The sequence below is a fragment of the Schistocerca cancellata genome, chromosome 7, assembly GCF_023864275.1.
Source record: "Schistocerca cancellata isolate TAMUIC-IGC-003103 chromosome 7, iqSchCanc2.1, whole genome shotgun sequence".
NCBI classification, from domain to species: Eukaryota; Metazoa; Arthropoda; class Insecta; order Orthoptera; family Acrididae; genus Schistocerca; species Schistocerca cancellata.
The window spans coordinates 583,657,326-583,679,485 of record NC_064632.1 but is presented as its reverse complement, the minus strand read 5'-3'; the positions used below and the strand labels follow the sequence as shown (position 1 = coordinate 583,679,485).

The 22,160-nt window shown below is 39.7% G+C and overlaps 1 protein-coding gene across 6 annotated transcripts in view; it reads right to left on the bottom strand.

The window, feature by feature from the left end:
* Positions 1-22,160, bottom strand: part of LOC126091973 (protein mothers against dpp) — a 99,465-nt gene that overhangs the window by 50,475 nt on the left and 26,830 nt on the right. For 5 of the 6 annotated variants that reach the window (XM_049907327.1, XM_049907329.1, XM_049907326.1 and 2 more), the window contains exons 4-6: positions 20,705-20,986; positions 17,516-17,658; positions 17,189-17,387 (exon numbers count right to left, since the gene is read on the bottom strand). In XM_049907327.1, the coding sequence (XP_049763284.1) occupies positions 17,189-17,387; positions 17,516-17,658; positions 20,705-20,986 (624 nt within the window). The remainder of the gene's footprint in view (positions 1-17,188; positions 17,388-17,515; positions 17,659-20,704; positions 20,987-22,160) is intronic. The other variant, XM_049907328.1, reaches the window with a different exon arrangement.

Below are 22,160 nucleotides of genomic sequence, written 5' to 3'. Positions count from 1 at the left end.
GTGTATTCCTAAGTTGTTTTTTGGAGGGATTGTTGTTGTTATTGTGGTCTTCAGTCATGAGACTGGTTTGATGCAGCTCTCCATGCTACTCTATCATGTACAAGCTGCTTCATCTCCCAGTACCTACTGCAACCTACATCCTTCTGAATCTGCTTAGTGTATTCATCTCTTGGTCTCCCTCTATGATTTTTACCCTCCACACTGCCCTCCAATACTAAATTGGTGATCCCTTGATGCCTCAAGAACATGTCCTACCAACCGATCCCTTCTTCTATTCAAGTTGTGCCACAAACTCCTCTTCTTCCCAATTCTATTCAATACCTCCTCATTAGTTATGTGATCTACCCATCTAATCTTCAGCATTCTTTTGTAGCACCACATTTCGAAAGCTTCTATTCTCTTCTTGTCCAAACTATTTATCGTCCATGTTTCGCTTCCATACAAGGCTACACTCCATACAAATACTTTCAGAAACAACTTCCTGGCACTTAAATCTATACTCGATGTTAACAAATTTCTCTTCTTCAGAAACGCTTTCCTTGCCATTTCCAGTCTACATTTTAATCTTCTCTACTTCGACCATCATCAGTTATTTTGCTCCCCAAATAGAAAAACTCCTTTACTACTTTAAGTGTGTCATTTCCTAATCTAATACCCTCAGCATCACCCGATTTAATTTGACTACATTCCATTATCCTCGTTTTGCTTTTGTTGATGTTCATCTTATATCCTCCTTTCAAGACACTGTTCATTCCGTTCAACCGCTCTTCTAAGTCCTTTGCTGGAGGGATCAGCATTACCAAAGTTGGATGTGATGACCTGTGAAATCTGCTTTGGAACTAGGCTTATGGGATAATTATGTCCAGTGACTGCTGAGGAGAGAATGGTGGTTTACTGATGGAAACAGTCTGCATCTGAACCAATACGTTTGCCCCAAATAAAAATGCTATATGGGAGGGAACATTGACATGGAAAGCATGGCAACAGTCAATATGTTATTTCTGCTGTTTTTTAGTAGTTTTACTGTGAATAGAAGGGTGTAGCTAACCTTCAGTGAGGATAAAGTCAATGTCAAGGAAAGCAACATTGGATTTGCAATAGGACTATGTGGAACTTAATTGGGAGAATGTATTTAGAGTTTACAAGAATTTTAACAGGTCAACCTCACCATGAGTCATGGTAAAGATGTCACCAATGTACATAAAGCAAACCAGGGACTGAATGCTTATGAATCCCAGGAAACTCCCCCCCCCCCTCTCCCCTCCCCCAAGTGATCCATGAGGATGATGGCATAGGAAGGACCCATCCTCGATCCCAAGAACATACTTCTGATCTATTTGTATATCTGCCCCTCAAGGGTAAAGTAGTTATTTGTACATATAAAGTCAATTAAGGTCAGCAGGAAGGATTGTCATAGGCTTGGAATCAGGTGGGTGGTGAGGAAATGTTCAGCAGCAGACCAACCATGAACATGGGGGGGGGGGGGGGGGGGTGTATACAGGGAGATGGCATAAATTGTGACAAGCAAGGTGTGTAGTGGGAGTGGGACAGGCACAGATTTCAGGCAATCTAAGAAATGAATAGGGTCTTTATACTATAGGTTACAAATGTGGAACAACTAAGGCAGACATAATTTTGGTGGGTACTTTGAAGCCAGCAGCTATGGGATGTCCAGGGTGATTGGGTTTGTGGATTTTATGAAGAAGGTGAAAGGTTAGGGTGTGTGGTTTTCATGGGGGTAAGAAATTCTATGGACTGAGGTGTTAGTCCTTGAGGGGTGCCTGAAGTGGACTGAAGGTCAGTCTGAAACACAAGGATGAGATCTTGATGGCAGACGCCGTATGCAGAGGTGTCAGACATCTGGCACAGATCTTCACTTACTTACTCCCAATGGTCAAGTACCACCGTGGTACATCCCTTATCTTCTGGGAGGATAACGATGGAGTCATCTGCTTTTAGGGAACAAAGAGCTGGAGTTCTGCAGAGCACAGGTTAGTTTTGTAATGTAGGGACATGAGGAAGAGTTGTGAAGCGATGTTGGATTTGAGGAAGTCTTGGAAGGCTTCTAAGAGATGATTCTGAGGTAGTGGTGGTGTATCAAATTGTGATCTCAGTCAGAACTGTTCAAAGCAGAGTTCAATGTCAGGTTTGCCGTTAGAAAGATTTTGGGACTGGGTTGCAAGTGATGCTTCCAGTTGACATTACGTGTGAAGGACAGTAGGTCCTCCACCAAAATAGCATGCCAAAATGCAGGTTTACATCTGAAAGTACGAACCTTGGCTAATGCAGATTAATTCAGGGGGGCAGTGCCTTAGAAGAGAGGTTGAGAACACTGTACTGTTGTGACTGGTTCTTGTGTCATGAGTTGTTATTGCCCTAGGAGGCAGTGGTGAAGGCCAGGGGTTTTTAAGAAGGTTGGCTGAGCATGGTGTGTTACAGAGAAGTGGTAGTTGATGGTGTAGCTATTTATGGGTCTGCGGAGGGACAAGAAGGGAAACACCACTGTTGAGGCAGTTTGAGAGAAGGGGGGCATAGCTTTCTGAGGTGAAGTCGAGCATGTTGTTGCAGTTCGAAATTGACTTGGTGTATGATACCAAACAATGAAACATGAGGGGCAGATAACTGCAGGATTTTGTACAAGGAGAGAAATCTGTTGGTATGGGAACTGGCAGGAGGTGTATGTGTCACAGATTAGCCATGTAAATGGAAGAGTTTGGTTTATTTGAAACTGGAAATGGGGTTGGTGTACAGTAGGACTGCATCCAGAAAAAGGGACTCCCAATGTTAGACCATTGGGAGCAAATCCCACAGACAATCAGGTTTCAAGAAACAGAATGTGGAACCCCAGTTTTGAAAGTGCAAAAGAACGTTTTTGAAAGGAATGAATGTCATATGTGATGGTATTCATCATGGAAAGAGAGGAGTGTTTGAAGAGTTAGATATGGTAAGAATGGCAAAAAAGAAGAAGCATGGGGTGGAAGAAAAAGAGAAAAGGAAGAAAGGCAGGGAAAATGATCAGAAAAATTCATACAAAAATCGTGAGTACAGTCAAAGGTTAACAAGAGGTAATGAGTGGGCGAGAATTTTTCAGCAGGAAAGTGGCCTACATGATATACCATATTTACTCGAATCTAAGCCGCATTTGAATCTAAGCCGCACCTGAAAAATCAGACACGAAATCAAAGAAAAAAATTTCCCGAATCTAACCCGCACCTGAAATTTGAGACTCGAAATTCAAGGAGAGAGAAAAGTTTTAGACTGCACCTCCAAATCGAAACAAAGTTGGTCCATTGTAACATGAGACACAATTTAGCTCGAATGGATGAAGATACAGATACAGTAGTTTGGTTCGAATCGTAAGCATAACAGTTAAGCTTTACCGAGTAGCCATTGCTATGTGTCAGGCGCTCTGCCCGTATTTGTATGGGTACCCTTCCTTTTTCACGTGCTGCATCTGGTTTAAATCGATTGCTTATTTTGCTTTGATCTGATATGTGCCGTTCTCTTTGTTATAGGTGTTTACGTCACTCTAAGCTGAAACTGCATTATTGTAATGTGTCATGCATTATTTGTCGCATTGTGATAATGAGTGTTTACGACCTGTTGCCGCTCGCGGCATGGCTTGCTCTTGTGCGCGCTACCACGGCTTACAATAAAAAAAAGAGAGGAATTGTCTCATAAGCGAAACAATGGCTAGAGACTGCTATTTGTTGTTACTTACACTGCTGCTTTCTTTGATAATGATCAACAAGAACCAAGTACTAGACTTCGTATGATAGATGATATTCTGAACGAGAGTTTAACGAAAATTTTTCTCCGTTTGAAAATCTTTGCAGACTCCTCCTTAGTACATAACATTCTGCACAGAAATTAGAGTCACCTTAGATTTAAAAATCTAGTCAGTTACCGTGCTTCATTTCTGACTATCACTATTCAGCATAAAAATAATACGAATATAAACATGACATGATATGTATATTCTTCCGCGTTTGCTGTTGTCTCACTCTAGTTTCGTAGTTTATTAGGCAGACAGGATTTAAATGAGATAGCAGCAAATACGAAAGAATACATGGCATAATGTTAACATTCTTCTACCTTTTCTTTTAATTTATTTACTGATGCAGAGGTTTCCAATATTCATTTTGTCCAATTTTCCAATTTCAGTATAGACAACTACAATGGAAGAGAGGCAGAAAATCACCCGTACAGTCATCACAGTAAATATTTATGTAAATAAATGAATTTGAAAATGAGAACAAATTCTCAAAACATGTTGCACTAGCCATCAAGGAATCAGTAACCAGTGCAGTTTTTCATTATTTACATCATGAATAACACAGCTGCAGGCTTTCTGGGAACATTGATTATGATGAACCATGTCAATGTCAGGCACATCAGCAACATTTTATATAGCAGCTTCTTGGCACGTGCCGAAGATATGTGACAACAAGTCACATAATTGTCTAATTAAAAACTGTCACTTACTCAAATAATTATAGCTTTTTAATTGACATATGCTTTGGCATGTACTAAGAAATTAGTATGTAAGATGCCACTGATGATGGGCATGTGTCCAATACTAGTCCAGCAATAAATAAATAAATAAATGAAAGTAATCTCTATATTACAGTTTTTATATGTCCACCGCCTCAGCTGAGTGGTAACCATGCCATGCAGCGGACCTGTGTTCGATTCCCGGCCAGGCCAGAGATTTTCTCTGTTCGGGGACTGGGTGTTGTATCATCATCATCACGCAAGTCATCCAACTTGGTGTTACCTGAAAAGACTAGCATCTTGGTGGCCAAAGTTCCCCAGGTGGGGACTCCTGGACATCAATGCCACATGGCCACTCATTCTTTCAGTTTTTATATGCCCCATAAAACATGTTCAAACTGTTGCAGATTTATTAGCAGCAGGTGGACAGTATTATCTTTCCTGGATGGTGAGGTGGTGGTGAGGGCAGTAGCCTTTATTCTTGATCACTAAAAGAAGACAAAAGTTCCTTTCAGGAATGTCGTGTGACTAGGGCCTCCCTCCAGGTAGACCATTCGCCGGGTGCAAATCCTTCAATTTGACACCACTTCGGCGACTTGCACACCGATGGGATGAAATGATGATGATTAGGACAACTCAACACACAGTCCCTGAGCGGAGAAAACCTCTGACCCAGCTGGGAATCGAATCCAGGCCCTTAGGATTGACATTCTGTCACGCTGACCACTCAGCTACCGGGGGCAGACCTTTCAGGAATGAAAGTGAGGTAACTATGAAGCTAATTTTTTCCACTCTGAAAAATTCAAGGAGTATCAGTTCTCTCTGGGTGAACTGCTGTACAAGCCTGAAGGTGAATTTTGCTCAAGTATAAAAAATTATGATAACTTCTTAGAGTGCTTAGAAACAACATACAGATCATCACATAGCCAAATAAAGTATCAGTTGCATGTTACAAAATTGTTTCAGATACTTGATACTAGCAGAGGAAAAGTAACATCTTCAAACAGTTCAGAAGAAGCTGTAACTTTTGTCAAAGACATACATCACAGGCTTCTACTACTAGATTACACTCACAATCAGATTGTTTTGTGGAATGACATAGGAAGCTTTTTCCTGAAATCTTTGTATATAAAAAACGGGACATCGACAAATGGAAAAAAGGTCAACAGCTTTTATATGTAGTATTACAAATGGTGTAAATGCAAGTCCATTTCTTTCGCTACTGCAGGTTGGTTTGTCATTACATATTTAAAAAAATTTTCTTTCCCAATTTACTTCATGTACTGGATTTCATTCCCAATTGTTTATACTTTGAATCATCAGTCATCTTGAACCTAACTTTAAAATTTCTTGAACAACACATCATTCCATTTGTCTACAGCAAAGATCCAGTAAAAGTCTGGACAGGCACAGAGGGTGGTAGTATTGGACATTGTGAGCCCCAACATTAGGTGGGTAGGCTGTATAATAAAAGAAAACTAGTATACAATCGGTTTTATGAGAAATGTTGTGAAGGTAAAAAAATATCTTTGATTAACAAGATTGACAGGATACAAATTGCAGATTATCTGAGTAGCAAATATTCACCATTGAGGAACAGAAATGGATAAAAGTCAAAAGCATTGTACAATATACCTTACACCAACAAGTGCTGAGCAAGGTTGTGAGGGATGGGATAGACCCACCTTTGCTCGATTGGGGTGTTACAAAATTACTACAAAAGCTAAGATAGCTGCATCGTGGCACTGTTAAAATCATGGTGACAAACACGAACTGTATAAAGTCAAAATGAGCAAGGAGAGCAATGAGAGAAGCATTCAATGAATCTGAAAGTAAAATTCTGCTAACCAATCTGACTCAAAAATCCTAAGAATTCAAGGTCATGCGTAAAGCCAGTAATCATACCAAAATCATCTCTTCTTTCACTTAGTGTCCAGGGACGATGGAAGGAGGGAGGGGGGGTTACGACAAATGAAATACAGAATTCAGTATACTGAGTTTGTTTCAGTGCATAAGGTTCCCCAGTTCAATAGCCCCATTAATGCTGAAATTGTAGACATTGAAATAAGAGGTCTGAGGGTGGCAACAAAAACCCTCTTCAATGGCCCAACAGCGGAAAGGCAACTACACGTACATCTACCTAAATACCCTGAAAGCCAGCATGGTGCAGTGTACCTTCTACCATTACTAGTCATTCCCTTTCCTGTTCTGCTTGTATATGGGGCACAGGAAGCACAGTTGTCTATATACCTTCATACGAAAGTTGATTTCTCTTATTTTTGCAGCCCTTATACAAGTTATACAATGGTGACAGCAGAATCGTCATACAGTCAGCTGCAAATGCTGATTCTCTAAATTTTCTCAGTAGTTTCATGGAAAAAAAAATTAAAAAAAAATTATCTTCCGTGATCTCATTTGTTGAGTTCATGGAGCATTTCCACAATTCTCTTATGTTGATCAAACTGACTGGTTTCGAATATAGTAACCCACCTCTGAATTGCTTTGATGTCTTCCATTAACCCAACCTGGAGGGTATTCTAAACAATCGAGCTGTATACGATAATAGGTCGCACAGGTGTTCTTTACGCAGTCTCCTTTACAGATGACCTATACTTACCTAGAATAAACCAAAGTTGACCATTCGCCATCCCTAATGCTGACCTTATGTTCTCATTCAACTTCATACTTGCTTTGCAACATCATGCTTGGGTATTAAAAAAATCTGTATCATACAGCACACCATTACTATTGTATTTGAACATTGCAGGATTGTTTTTCCAACTCATCTGCATTAACCTACACTTTGGAATAAGCTACCATTCATCACACCAAATAATTCTGACTAAGTCACCCTGTATCCTCCCACAGTCACTCAATGATGACATTTTCTCATACAATGCAGTGTCATCAGCTAACAGTCACAACCTGCTGCTCATCTTACCAGTCAGACCAAGAGAACAAGAGCAGTCCAATCACACTTCCCTTGGGCACTCCTGATGAACTCTCGGCATCGGAAAATATCCTGGGTTCTAATACTTAAGAAGTCCTTGAGCCACTCATTTATCTCAGAACCTACTCTGTACACTCGGACCTTTATTAAAAGTCTGCAGTGGGGTACAGTGTCAAATGCTTTTCAGAAAACTAGGCAAATGTAATCTTTCTATTACCCTTCCTGCACAATTTACAGGATATTGCACAAGAAATGGGAAGCTGAGTTTCACTTGATTAATGCGTTCTAAATCTGTTCTTATTTGTGGATAGAAGCTTTTCTGTCTAAAGGAAATAGATTATGGTCTATCTTAGAATACGCTCAATGAAAATAATCATTTTTGTAAATATAATGTAATTGGATAGGTAAAAAATCTACTCACCACACATAGTAACGGTATTGAAATTTGCAAGTTTTTCGAGCCAGTGACTCCTTCTTCTGGCAGAAGGGTTGAAGGGGAAGGAATAGGGGTGACAAGAAAAAGACTGATGAGGTTCACGAAATAAGGAGAGCTTGGAAAAGTTGCACAGTAACCCAGGTGTCATGGGAGAGTTACCTTTGAGGGAGAGACATATAAACAGGTCATGGGCGCAGCCATGAGAACCAGAGTGGCTCCTTCCCAAGCCACACTTTCCAGGATTGACTTGGAGGGGGCTTTTCTGGGATTCATAAGCATTCAGCCCCTGGTTCAGTTTACATTGATGACATCTTTGCCATGAGGACGAATGTTGAAGCTGATCTGTTAAATTCTTTGAATCTCCAAGCACATTCTTCCAGTTAAATTTCACATGTCCCCGTTTCAAATCCCAAGCCACTTTCCTTGACATTGACCTCACTCTCACCAAAGGACAGTTACACCTTTCGTTCACATTAAACATGCTGACAAACAACAGTAATTACACATTGACTATCCATGTCGAATGTTCCATCCAATACAGTCTTGGCATTCGAAGCAAATGTATCTGTTCAGATGCAGACTCTTTACAGCAGTAAACCACCATTCTCTCCTCAGCCTTCACTGGACATAATTATCCAGTAAGTCTAGTTCCAAAGCAGATTTTACAGGCCATCACATCCAATTCTCGTACTGCTGATCCCTCAGCCATTGGCACTGAAAGTATGCAAATTTAAGTACTTTTATATGTGTGTTGCCCTGGCAGCACTTAGTGAGTAGATTTTTTATCCATCCAATTACATTTGAATATTCCCAACAATTATGCACCATACTGACTTCGAAGACATTGGTCTAATTTATTGGTTCCATTCTTTTAATCTTCTTACATATCATCTGCACTTTTTTCCTGTCTCTTGGGCCTTTGTGCTGGGCAAAAGTGTCTTGAAAAATGCCAGCTAAGCAAGGGGCCAATGCCATAGAGCAGAGGCCACCAAACTCTTTTCATAGCAGGCCAGATAACTGAAACAATGACGAGTGCGGGCTGCATTATCATTCTGTACAGTACTTGAAAGCCAGAGTGAAAGCTTTGGGGAAGAAGACAAAAAACTAAGTTCAGCATTCTGTGTTAATCGTGAGTGACATGTTATGCATAAACAAGGCGGCATTAGCAAAAAGATAGGTACATCAGATCTAGTTTGCACACATCAAATCTCACAAACTAAGCAGCAAAAAACAATGAAACCAACATTTGGCTTTCTAGATATCATTTGGTCATTTGGTTTGGTATTGCATATTCAATTCAGACCATTGGTTTAAAATGCACATCAGTCAATCTTATTCAATATGCTAACTTCAAATACTTCATTTCTGAAAATGGTTGCTCACAGACATAAGTTGTTCAAAGCACTGATGTAATACTGGTGGGAAATTTCTTCAGTTTCAGAAATTTAGCATCACATAAGCAGCGGTAAAATTCAACAAGCTTTCCTTCTCCATGCCTCTCTTTCAACAAAGCATTTATTTGTAAATCAATTATCTCTAGCAGTTGATCAAGTACCACAGCAGACTGATTCTGGAATTGAAGAACATCACTCTAGATGTTGTCAAGACCTGAAAATCTGTCGAAAAAAATGCTGCTTCAAGTTACAGATAATTTAACAGAAAATCAAAGTAGACTTCTTTGAGGATTGAAGAACAAAACCCTTTGAAATCAAAATGAGAAAAGTTTTCTCCTTACAGTTGTGCTTCGAACAATGACAGCTTACTCCAACACCTTTAGATCAATCTGAATGCAACAAGAGGTTAGCCTTTCCCTGAAGTTCGATGGTCAATTCATTCAGGAAGACAGAGTCTGTATGCAACATGACCTGAGAACATGTCCACAGATCTGTCGGGGATGCGTGAAATTTAGAGATGGAACTCTTGACTTGCTGAAATAGGAACAAAGTTTCTCGTAACAGGTGGCTACGTTGTTGCTCGAAAAATTACAAAGGGAGTCCAAGTGGTTCCCCATACTCAGATTCTGCTGCAGAAGCTCCAATATCAGACTTAATGGTTGTATGTAGTCCTAGTAACACCAGCAGTAAAGCAGATACATCTTGTGCTAAATATGTTTTATGACACAAATTCAAGTACCATCAGCTGGCTGAATGACCTGACGTTGCAGGCCAGATCCAGCATGGGCCGCAGTTTGAAGACCCCTGTCATAGAGTAATCTCTGTAAATCCAAATTGGATCCCAGCCCGACATGGTGACTTATTTGTATTCAACCCTCAGTTGCTTCTCAACATGAGAGATGTCTATTACTTTGTCCTCCATACAGGAATCTGTGCAGCAGTCAAACAATGGTATTTCTGTACAATCCTTCTGTGTGAATAATTTTTTAAATGCAACATTTAAAAATCCAGCTCTCCTTTTGTTGTCTTCTAATGCCACACAAGACTGGTTGACGAATGATTGAGTACAAGACTTTGATCCCCTTAGTGATTTTACGTAGGACCAAAATTTTCTTGGATTCTCACTAAGATCTTTCAAAAATTTATAACGATGGAAGTTGTTGAAAGCTTTGGGCATCAATCTTTTTATAGGTGCACAAATTTCTAAGTTTCATCTGTCAACACTTCCATACCATTTTTTGAACTGAGACTGCTATAACCTGTTTCATCAGTGTTTTCCAAATTTTGGTATTATAAAATGACGGCTCTTTTCCGTCCTATTCACTCATCACAAGCTCCTCCAGAGTGCAATTTACAATCAAGCTTAAAATTTTGCCCTCTACACACATCACGTTGGGACTAAATAATGTCCATTCATTGTTTAAGCAAGATGCTAACAACTACTTATTTGCTGTTTCCAGAAAGAACACTCTAATCAGCCTTGTTGATGGGTTTAATAACTTTGGTAACAATTGTTGCTATGGTGACACTGTGCTCTCTAAACCTTGTCTCTATGCTGACTCTGTAAATAATGTCAAACCTGTCTGTAGCAGCAAGCTCTACAGTACTTCCACTGTGTGTGGATTGCTGAACTAGTTTCGCATTACAGTTTTTGGAAAATGTGTTAAGAATTACTTTACAAGACTGTCTGTACATCAAAAAATCGGCAAAGCCTCTGGCTAAGACTCTCCATTCAGCTCCGTAACAAAAGACACTGATCAACCCTGGATGCAATATTGCAAATTATAAGCTCTGCGACGGTGACAGTTTTCACCACTTTTGCCAGATCCCTGCACAAACTGAGGATGGCCTCAAAACTCAAGTGACAGGTGTCACTGGTACCTACTACAACCTGAGTGCGACTGCCCTCTGCACCCTCAATGGCTGCAGGCATTTCAGATGCTCTCTCTCCACCGCCAGCTTATTGTCTGAATAATGAAACGCTGCATGACGTGTTTCAAGAATTTTTTCTCCTTGTCAAGTGCAAAAACTTACAAAATAATTTTGTGTGGTATTTACACACATGATGTCCTGTATCTCTTGCACTGCAGTCGTCTTTTTCAGATAAGGCACTGTGCCTACTCAGTTATGTAGAAAACCACACACACTATCACTCCCATTGTTTATTTGTGTAACATCCACAAAAAAATACATACATAAATACTACACTTGACAATGAGAACAAATTCTCAGAACATATTTTGCTCAGCCAAATGACGAAACACGTTAAATACAGTTTGACAATGGTGTCATTACGATCACAACAATCACAAAACTGTGCACCTGCAGTAGAGATTGTTTGGAAATGGTTGTGATTGGTCATCATATTTTTATTTGAACAAACCTAGTTACTGCCATCAGCCACCACGCCGAGTAGAGCTTGGCAGCGATAGGAGATAGGCACGAATTTTTCCAACTTTAACTTGTTTACCGGTTCAAGAATCTGGTGTCAAGAAACTTAGCAATGTAACATTTGCAAACAGCGCTTGATGGCGAACACCATGCCAGAGTCATTTTATGTCAGTTTTTTCTACACACACTTTTTCATAAAGTATAAATCACAGGGAAAATTATAAATATAAATAATAAAAATATAAATATAAATAAATATAAAATCAGGTGCGAACTAACATTGTGGACAGGGAAATTTGATGGGAGCAATAAAAAAAAAAGGTCATAAAAAGTGGGAAAACATTAATTCAGGAACGTCAAAGCACCATTGTACTTTACGTCCTTAAGAGACGCCATAGTGCGCCTGAAATTGGAGCACCCGATAATAAGCAAATTCCTCCCCCAAATGTGCTTAGACCCTACCGAAGGCGCAGCCTCTTGTCAACTCATAGGGTGAATGGATGAGGCCAGATTTCCACTCCCCAAATTCAGTTTCTGCACTGAGCGACACGAACATATTAGGGAACTGCCACTCACCCTGAGGCGAGAGCATGACACCCCCCCCCCCCCCCCCTCAAACCTGCCATCAGAAAGGCCATAGCATTAGAGAACAGAGCCCATAAGTGAAACAAGAGACACTCAAGGTGTCCTATGTGACATGACAATTTCTCCGCCTCTACTACACCCACAGGTGCAGACAGCTGACTATGGCCGACAGCATCTTCAGCTGCTCGTGAAGTGAGCCAGTTCCTCTTGCATCTGCACATAGCATGCACACTCCATATTCACATACTACTAAAATTCTAATGAAAACAATAGGTACACCATCATTACTCTAACAAGCAAACATTAGGGGTTACACTCGTCTGGTATGAGACGTTCCTGTGGGGGGGGAAGGGTCCACTGGGATCGAACTGCACAATAACCCTGGGATCGGTGTGGGGCAGCAGTGGATTGGATGGACTGCTGTGGCTGTTGTGGGGTTGTGAACCACTGAGGGCTGCAGCGGGACGAAGCCTCTCCGTCACTTCTAGGTCCCACAATACACCCTCCACATATATTCTAAAGGGGTTTGCAGAGCACAGACAGATGTAAATGTAGAGTGAAGAGAACCAGTGCTCATTGCAAAAAAGGTAGCATTATCTTGTATGCTGGCCTGAAGACCAGATGTGAATACAAGAGCAGAGTTGTAAATAACATTGGTAACATAACCCCCTCTACTGAGAAGGCAAACAGGATGTTCATACACAGCAAAGTGGCACTACAGTTTCCAGTCAGCATCACTGAGCTTACGCTTCACAACAGTTTGCTGTCTGGATCTACTCTGTCTCTACGTAAGAGAATGGTCACTGAAGTGGAGAACATGTTACCTCCAACTGTATGAATCTGGTTACCCCCAACTGTACAAGCCTACAGACCAGATTCCAGGATCGGTTATAGAGAATGAGCTTGGTTCAGTGTTACACTTGGTCATTTTCTCAGTGTTCGCAGGCCAATAACTCCTAACTGTCAAACAGTACACCATATGAATAACCTCATCACTTGAGCAAGTGACGAAACCCTATTTCTATCTACGATGCACTGTGCCAATTTATTTTTCTTTAGTTTTGGCTGATTACCCATTCTTAAGTGACAAATATAATGTAAACATATCTCACTTAGGTATAAATATGATAATGGAAAGTTCTGGAATATGTATAGAGGAAGCAGTAAAGAGAACTCCTTGTACAGTGGATGTGCGGAGTGGTCAATACACACATAATGCATTAGTAAACACAATAATATAAGGAAAAGATAGATTGCTATTCATTGTAATGATGAGTTACAGATAGACGCAATGAAGAGACATTTACACAATAGCTTTTGGCCAAAGCTTTCGCCAGAAAAGGAAAAAAAGCGCGCCTCTAGCAGCATGAACCAGAATGCTCAATCTTAGCTGCCAGAGACAGTCATATGAGCGCGATGTGTGCTTGCTCGTGTGATTTTGTGTGTGTGTGGGGGGGGGGGGGGGGGGGCACCCGTTTTTCTTTTCTAATGAAGGTTTCAGCCAACAGCTAATCTGCAAGTGTCTTTTTGTCGATTCTATCTGCAACTCAACTTGTCACCTTTACAGTGAGTAACAATCTATCTTTTCCTTATATTGTTGACATTCCAACTTGGGAGTTTCCATTGCTTGACTACTACAACACACACACACACACACACACACACACACACACACACACAAACATGCGTGCCGGTGCGTCTACACTGTATCAGTGCTGCAGGTTGATGGGTGGGTGAGGAGTTGTGTTGGGTGGAATAGGTGAGAGGAGAAAAGAGATGGCAAGGAGTGGAAGGAATGGTGGCCGATGGGACAGAGGGAGAGGCAGCAAGGGGTCAAGACAACAGTGTGGCACTGGTGAGCTTACTCTGTCACAGACAGGTGGAGTTGTGATAATAATGTCTTTCTAATTAGGAGTGCAAAAGTTTGAGGACTAAGAACAATTACTTCAAGAGCAGCAACAGTTGATCAATCCAGTAGAGCACCATACACTCCGACGAGCCTAATGCAACTGAGGTTTAGCAGCTGTCCCACTGGTTTTCTATTATCGACTGTTTTGGTTCGTTAACACCTCATCAGTGTAAAACAAACTCTGAGACTGATGCTATCCATACAGTTAAGCCAATAACTGCATTTCCAATTATGATAATGTTTCATTATTGTGGCATATGTTAGTTGGTGAAGCAGAGACAGAGGTGACAACAATAGAGGTTTAATTATGTTCATCAGCCAGCAATTACAGAACAAAGGGTTCAGCACACCCAAATTCAACCATTCCTTGTTAATCTCCCTGAGGAGATCACCATTTAGCAGGGACCATGTCAAATATTGACCTTCTCGAAGTTGTGGCAAGTGTTACCTGCTGAGAATTAAGATGTCCATAATTTACATATGATACGGAGGGTGTCTTTGCAACACTTGTAAAAATTAACATTCTTCAGCTGTGCAATTACATACTAAAGGGCATATGACAAAAACGGAAGATTGATTTACAGCTAAACATCATGCAATCACACAAAGTTCACAGAAAACATTTCATCACAATGCTGACAGGCCTCCTGAGCCCACAACATATGTGAAAAGTTCATATTTGTCACCTACATTGATAAGTCTAGAATTAGACTATGAAGAACTTAGGAAAATCCATTACTCTTCTTCTTCTTCTTCTTCTTCTTCTTCTTCTTCTTCTTCTCCTCCATAAACATTTCTGCTTATGCAACTCATTCACAAAGCCTATTCCAATCTTGTCTCCCAAAGACTATCCTCCAGGATTTTCTCACACTGCTGTCCTCACCAATTCACATCAACCTTCACCTTGTCGCTTCATCTTACTCGTGGCCTTTGAACTGGTCTTCTTCCACATTCTGTCCATTCCAGAGCTTGGTAGTCTTTCACTTCTCAATCTTTTCAAGTGGTCAAGCCATTTCACCCTATCTATCTCGCTAAGTTCTTTTAGGGGACTGATCTGAAGAGTGTTTTGCATTGTTTCATTTAATTTCTAGTGTTACCGAGGATACTCAAAGAAAGTGCATACCTGTCACTTCTATCCTATTCAGTCCCTGTCACTTGTATTCAGATCTTTATTTGTCTGGGTCCAACAGCTGTGCAGTTACATAATAAAGGGCATACAAAAAAAATGGAAGATTAACTCATTAGTAGACAATATGAGTTGTACATCATGATCTTTGCTTCGGCAGGTATTTTCCAAAACCAAATTATGTCCAATACACAATAATGAAATTGTGAGCAATTTTCTATCCTCCTCGAAGTTTTTTCCTTGATGTTTCCTTTCCTAGTTAGCCTACTTCCTAGAAAGGTTTCCATTATATCTTATATCTGCCATATCAGAGATCTATGCAAAAGGAAGCTGCAGCCACTCAGGTACCTTGGGCACTTATGCAGTCTACATGGCCCTTGCAAGCCTCAGCATCATGAGCTCCCATGTCATAGTCATGACCTGACACCAGGCAGCAGCACCAGTGCTGGCAGATAGTACCACTTCCAAAGGACCTATTCATGACTGCACAACACATCACAAGAGAATCATATCATGAGTATTCGATCACCAGCAGCTACAAAGACCAGCTCATGGACCACACCAGCAGTTCTACCACTTTCAAGAGCCTCTCCTGGCCTCTGGGTGAGTGCTGCTCGCCTCAGCACCTTAGAACATTCAAAAACGTAGGGACTGATGCCGCTATTCTCAGCTTCTATTGTTGTTTCCTTTGTGGACTTGGACTGTGTTAAGGACAGACTTTTTGTACCTGTGTTAGACAGCAAAGCGTTCTGGGGGCTTATTTCTCTGCAACCTTATTTTCCTATGAAGCTCTTAGCGATGCTACTACCTATTAGAAACAGTCGAGCAATTTTAGATAGCAGCTCCGTCAAGTCTCTGTACCACTACCTAGTAAGAAACTGTATTTTGTGCCTTTTTTCTTATTGCTGAAGCAGATGTATTTCGTTGTCAATAAATTTGTTAAAACTTGATCACCGTTTCCTCAGTGTGCCGTAAGGGACACTTCAATGTCTTTCATTTTTCATTTTCCTTGCTGACTTTTTGTTAAGCTTGTTTCTAAGTCTGCTTCTTCAATTATCTGTATAGTTTTTAGTTCTTCCATTTTTAGCTCACTGTCTTCCCATATCATCACATCATTTGCATAATTTTCATATCATCTGTTGTTGATCCTTGATGAACTTACTTAATGATGCTGTGCTTAACTTTATTCGAGAGCACCGGAGAAAGCATGCTTCCTTGTCAAACCTTTCTAACTGTTCTAAACCATTCTGATTTTTTTTTTTTTTTTTTGCCATGTATTATAACACAATTCAGGCCTTTGTTATATGTGTTTCTGATTCTGAGTTGCATACCTTTATAAAATTCCATTCTGTTCAGGCATTGCCATATGTACTCCCTTCTTTTGTCTAATGGTGAATGAAACTACAATGCCTCACAAATCCCCCACCCCTTTTTTTGTACTGCCTATCTAGCTGTAAATATGACATCTGTAGTTAATCTTTGAGGCTGAAATCCTTGTTTTCTTCTCTTACTTCTTCTTTTCTGTAAAATTATCTTTTCGTAAACCTTCATTTAATAGCACAGTAATGTTAAACCTCTGTAGTTCTCAAAGAGCATCATGTTACCCGTTTTAAAAATAGATACAATAACTGTCTTTGCTCAATTATCAGGAATCTCTCCATACATCCTCAGTGTCCTCATTATTGTTTACAGCCACTGAATTTTGATATGTCCCACAAGTTTGAAAATATATTGCTGATCTCCTAAAAGTTGTCCACAATAAATGGAAATTAACTTACTGTCATTAACAATCCCCTTGACAATAAACAAAGATATATGCCATAAATAAGTGCTAAATAGAATACAGGAAGAAATTTGTGTGTACCCATACTATGAAAATACAACTCATATTAAAGAAGCTTACCTTTTCCTATATGTCTTCGAGTATTTTCTATTGTAGAATTACGGTTGACATTTGACAACTGTCCCAGACAGAATCTATCAGAATTGTTACTGGGGTTTGTGAAACCATCCACAATGATTACATTGCTCTGACAATGGAAGATTTCTCCGACTCTGCTATTCAGTTCATAGTAAGCAATGCTTGCCCAGAAAGTTGGCTCCTGGGGAGAAAAGTTGCAACCATATCACCATTAAAGCAACAGTAAAGCACTGGATAGGAAGAGAAATTCCAAATCAAATCTGAGCATATTATCATTTATTTCAGTTAACATGTTAAAAACCCACCAACCGGAAAATGTACCTGGTAAGCCACTGGTGCTACTTCTGACATATTTAGGTTGTTTGATGTATCCATAGCAGAAGGATCTGGGAGAGCAGTGCCTGTACCCTGCTGTGTTTCTTCAGGTGGGCTATATGCAGGTGGTGGTGTTTCTGCTCATATGTAACACACATCAGTCAAATTAGAAAGATAGGTATGCCACAGTTATAGGCAACAATCTTCAAACAGTACAAAATTATTAATTCATGAAAATTCATCTTATAACTCTTTAATTACATTAGTATATTTTATGTTAATTGCATTAACTTAACCATTTTTTAAGTATTAATTTTCCCACACACTTTTAGTTTTTCTTTGCACAATTCATTTCTATAGATTGTGCACCAATTTTGTTTTCTTAGGCTCTGCCTGACATTCTTTGTAACAAACCACAATGGAAGTAGCTCATGCTAATTAACACACTGCATACATTCCAACAGTTTTGTGTGCTTGTATAGTACATCTCCGTATATATTACATAACCACAAAGGTACATACAATGACAACAGGTTCATTCCACAATAAGGATTAACACCACACCTATCACTAAATGTAATCTGCAATACTGAAAATTGGTGTCAATGAAGGCACTGGTAAAGCTAATCTACCATTTGCAATGTAACTGAAGAAATCTTAAGAGTGTAGAGAGACATTTGCATAGCTTTTATAGACATCAGGAAAGTATTCAAAACACTGTCAGCTGGAACCAACTAACGGGAATTCTAGGAATGATCAAACTAGACTACAGAGTCAGTACAATAGTTAATTAACTATACAAAGAACAAATGATGATATTAAATACTAAAAATTACACAAATAGAAGCTGCAATTCTCAAAGTCACTAAGTAAAGGATGCAATCTGCCCCATCCATACTCAACATCTACATAGAACATGCAAAAGTGCAAAGAATACTGTACAGGTATCAGAATAGAAAACAGATGCTTAGGTTTGTGGATGATGTCATTGTGACAATTCCAGGTGAAAGCAATCTCCAAAGTGTCTTGGATACAGTATGAAGAAATGAGTTCAAAATGGAAACTAAATAAAAAAATACAGAAATACTCAAGTGTTTCATGAAATAAAAACAAACAGGACCTTACAAATATTTAGTAAGTATGAAGAACGGAGATGGAAGAAGCAGAAACATAAAACAAAGAACTATACAAACAAAAGTAATGATCATGAATAAAGGAAAGATGCTTGGTTTGAACAACATAATACTGACTTGAGGAAAAAGATGGTTAAGAGCTTTATCAGGAGTACAGCACATTTTGGAACATGAAATAGTGTCCTACAGCACTTTGTACAGTAAGTGCTTCCAATAAGTAATGTTGAGAGAGAAGTAGAGATGTAAGTTTTTATAGTACATCCGTACAGAAGTACTTCCTCCCACAAGACAACACACAAAGCATACTGAGTAAACAGATGACCACACCTGCAAAGTACCACCATGATTATATGTCTTTAAGTGATGATACTCGACTGAGTACTGTCAACAAAGTGAAAAGGGCACCAACAAAGGTTGTAATAGGGTTCTGTTCACGAACATGAATGTTGCCTCAGGTTTATTAACAGAAGATAGAAGTATTGGGCATACAAGGGCAAAGAGAAACATTCTCACTCCAACAAAAAGAAGGCACTGATATGAATGAAATTTTGATTTTGATATGACTTATACATGTCATGCAGTATGAAAGACAGAAGCCAAGTTGATGTGCAGAACTTTTCTGCTTAAATGGTTTACTGAAACAGTGTTTCAGAGAATTGCACAAACTAGAACATCCTTCTCAGTTTTTGCAGTGGTGGTTAATTCAAAATTTGTGGAGGTTTATAAGGAGTCTCTTCCTCTGTTTTCAACAGTAACAAAATTGGAAATTGAATTCAACATGGAAGTGCTTTTCCTGAAGATGATGCACTTAAAGAACAACTAAAAACTGTAATGAGGAAGGGAAACAATGAGAGAAAACACACACACACACACACACACACACACACACACACACTCTCTCTCTCTCTCTCTCTACACTACACTATGCCAGAACTGCAGCTTGATTCTGTGTCAAGCTGCAATGGGGTTCCTACATAGTTGGATAGGGCAATGTAGCTGTGCATGTATATGAAACTTTGTTCTGTATTAGTTAACTCTAATGGAAGATGCTGCCCCAAAAGCTTAGCAATGTTTTCAGTCTTGTTCATGTACCTATTGACCACTTGACACCCCAACTATTTGGTATGTTATTATCTGTACTGCCTCCAGTACTTGTGTTTCTCCTGAGACTTTTCATTACAATACTGGATTATCACTGATTACAGGAGTGTGAAATAGCCAGTACCATATACATCAGGTGGAGTAGGGTTTAGCAAGATATGTCATTCATTTGTTGAATGCCAATCGGAAACACATGAGAAAAAATGGAGGTTGGAGCAATTTAAAAAAGAATCCAGCTTATTTCATATGCTGATCTATCATTGTTAATGAGAAAAGGGCCACCACTTTATGCTAGAAACAAAATAGCAATCAAAGCAATGGTCCTGCATTTGATCAGCTATAAAGAATATGATCATCAGAGTTCTCCAAGATGAAAAAGTGATTTATCTTACAAATTATCTCAATTACAGCAAAACAATGACTAGTGAATATTAAAACTGCTTTGCATTAAATGAATGAAAAAGACATTAGGAAATGCGTGGAGTGATAGAAAGAATGCAGAAGGCATTGGCAATGAGAAAATGAGAGACCTGAGGTGTGAATTATTGTAACATGCACCCTACACAACAGATTCACCAGATTTGGTGAGTTTTTAACTTCAAAATATTCTCACAGCTAAGGTAAATTTCACGTGGGGAATGTTCTAAGGCTAACAAAGGGCTAGTCAGTTGTAGAAGACCAGCTCTTTCATTTCTCTGCTTGGATGCTAAATATCCAATAACTGGCAAGTCTCATACTTTTGTGTTACAGGGTTGCATTGTGACTTGTCATAAAAATCAAATAGCAACACAGTCAAGTTTTCATGTTCACCAGGAGTCATGATTCAGAAATCATTTAGCATGCACTTTAAAATAAATTGTTATACTACATTATAAAGCATTCCTGAAAATAAACTGGCACAATATGCAGTCTAAAATTGACTTAAAAATTGCACAAAATGTTTCCATACCTGGCAATCCATTGCTTCCATATGGACTTTGTGGATTTGAACTAGTACTGCCTGGACTAGGCACACTGCTCAGTGGAGAAGTTGGTCCAGGACTAAGGTGTGAAGATGGACCACCACCACCTCCACCACCTCCTCCACCACCAGCACCACCATTTGTGAAACCACCTCCAGCTGAATATGACACATTGTGCGGCATTGCTGGTTCTGGCAGCTGCTGGAATGGCAGGAGTGAGTGACCAGGTGCATACTCACTATGGCGAGGCACCAGAACTGGAGGTAGCACTACAACACAGAAACATATACAACCCTTATAATTTGTTACACTTCATACCACTGTACTAGCAATAAAGCAAGCAAGCACTAATAAGGTAAATAATTTGACAAAGAAGATGGGTATTGTTGACAATTAATTTTAAGCAGCTTTCCATACTAGTCTACTCTATACAAGCCTCTTCATCTCTGCACAGCTAGCTCAACCTACATCCATTTGAAGCTGCCAGCTGTTTCTCTAATCCCACCAATGTATCAAAAGATCAACAGATATAGCTACGCATATGCCAGGCAAGGTTGCTATGCACAGTGTGTGGAAGGATACATACAGTAGCGCCACCTCACATGGCAAAACTCCCATGACAGAAGAAAGGGTTCTGTGGACTGTACGGCCTCACTTGTCAACTGGCCAATGTTTGTGGCAAGCTCTCTGGTGTACCTATTCACGACAACCCTGTGCTACATGTTTTTCTCCAAGAATGTGATTTCAACTAACTATTGATGATGTTTGGTTACTGCATGGTTTTGCCTGCCTGTCTAATTGAGAACTGTCTTCCCTCCTCACTGTTCACGCTGACCACTGTGTTTTCAGTGAACAACTTAATGGTAAATGCTTGCACTGGGAGTGTAGTTCACACCTAAATGTTTCCCAGCCAAACCCACAAACAGTATTCTAAAACACTGACATGTGAGTCATTCTACAAACATCCAAAATACTGTATTTATCATGAGGTATTCAAACCACCCCCCCCCCCCCCCCCCAGGCATTTTGTTTTGTGTATTTCCATCAGAGTCAGCAGCAACTACTTTCTGTGGTTTAATTGTAAATAAGTAGGGCTCAATAAAATCTTTTGTGTATTTCCATCAGAGTCAGCAGCAACTACTTTCTGTGGTTTAATTGTAAATAAGTAGGGCTCAATAAAATCTATGGTGTTGTAGAATGATCCCTCACAATGCAACCTATCAACTAGTTCCTTCTTTTAGTCAGCTAGTGTCATAAATTTCTTCTCTCTCCAATTCGATTAATTACCACCACATTAGCCATTTGATCCACCAATCTTATCTTCAGCATTCTTCTGTAGCACCACAATTAAAAAACCTCTACCGTATTTACTCGAATCTAAGCCGCACTTGAATCTAAGCCGCACCTGAAAAATGAGACTCGAAATCAATGAAAGAAAAATTT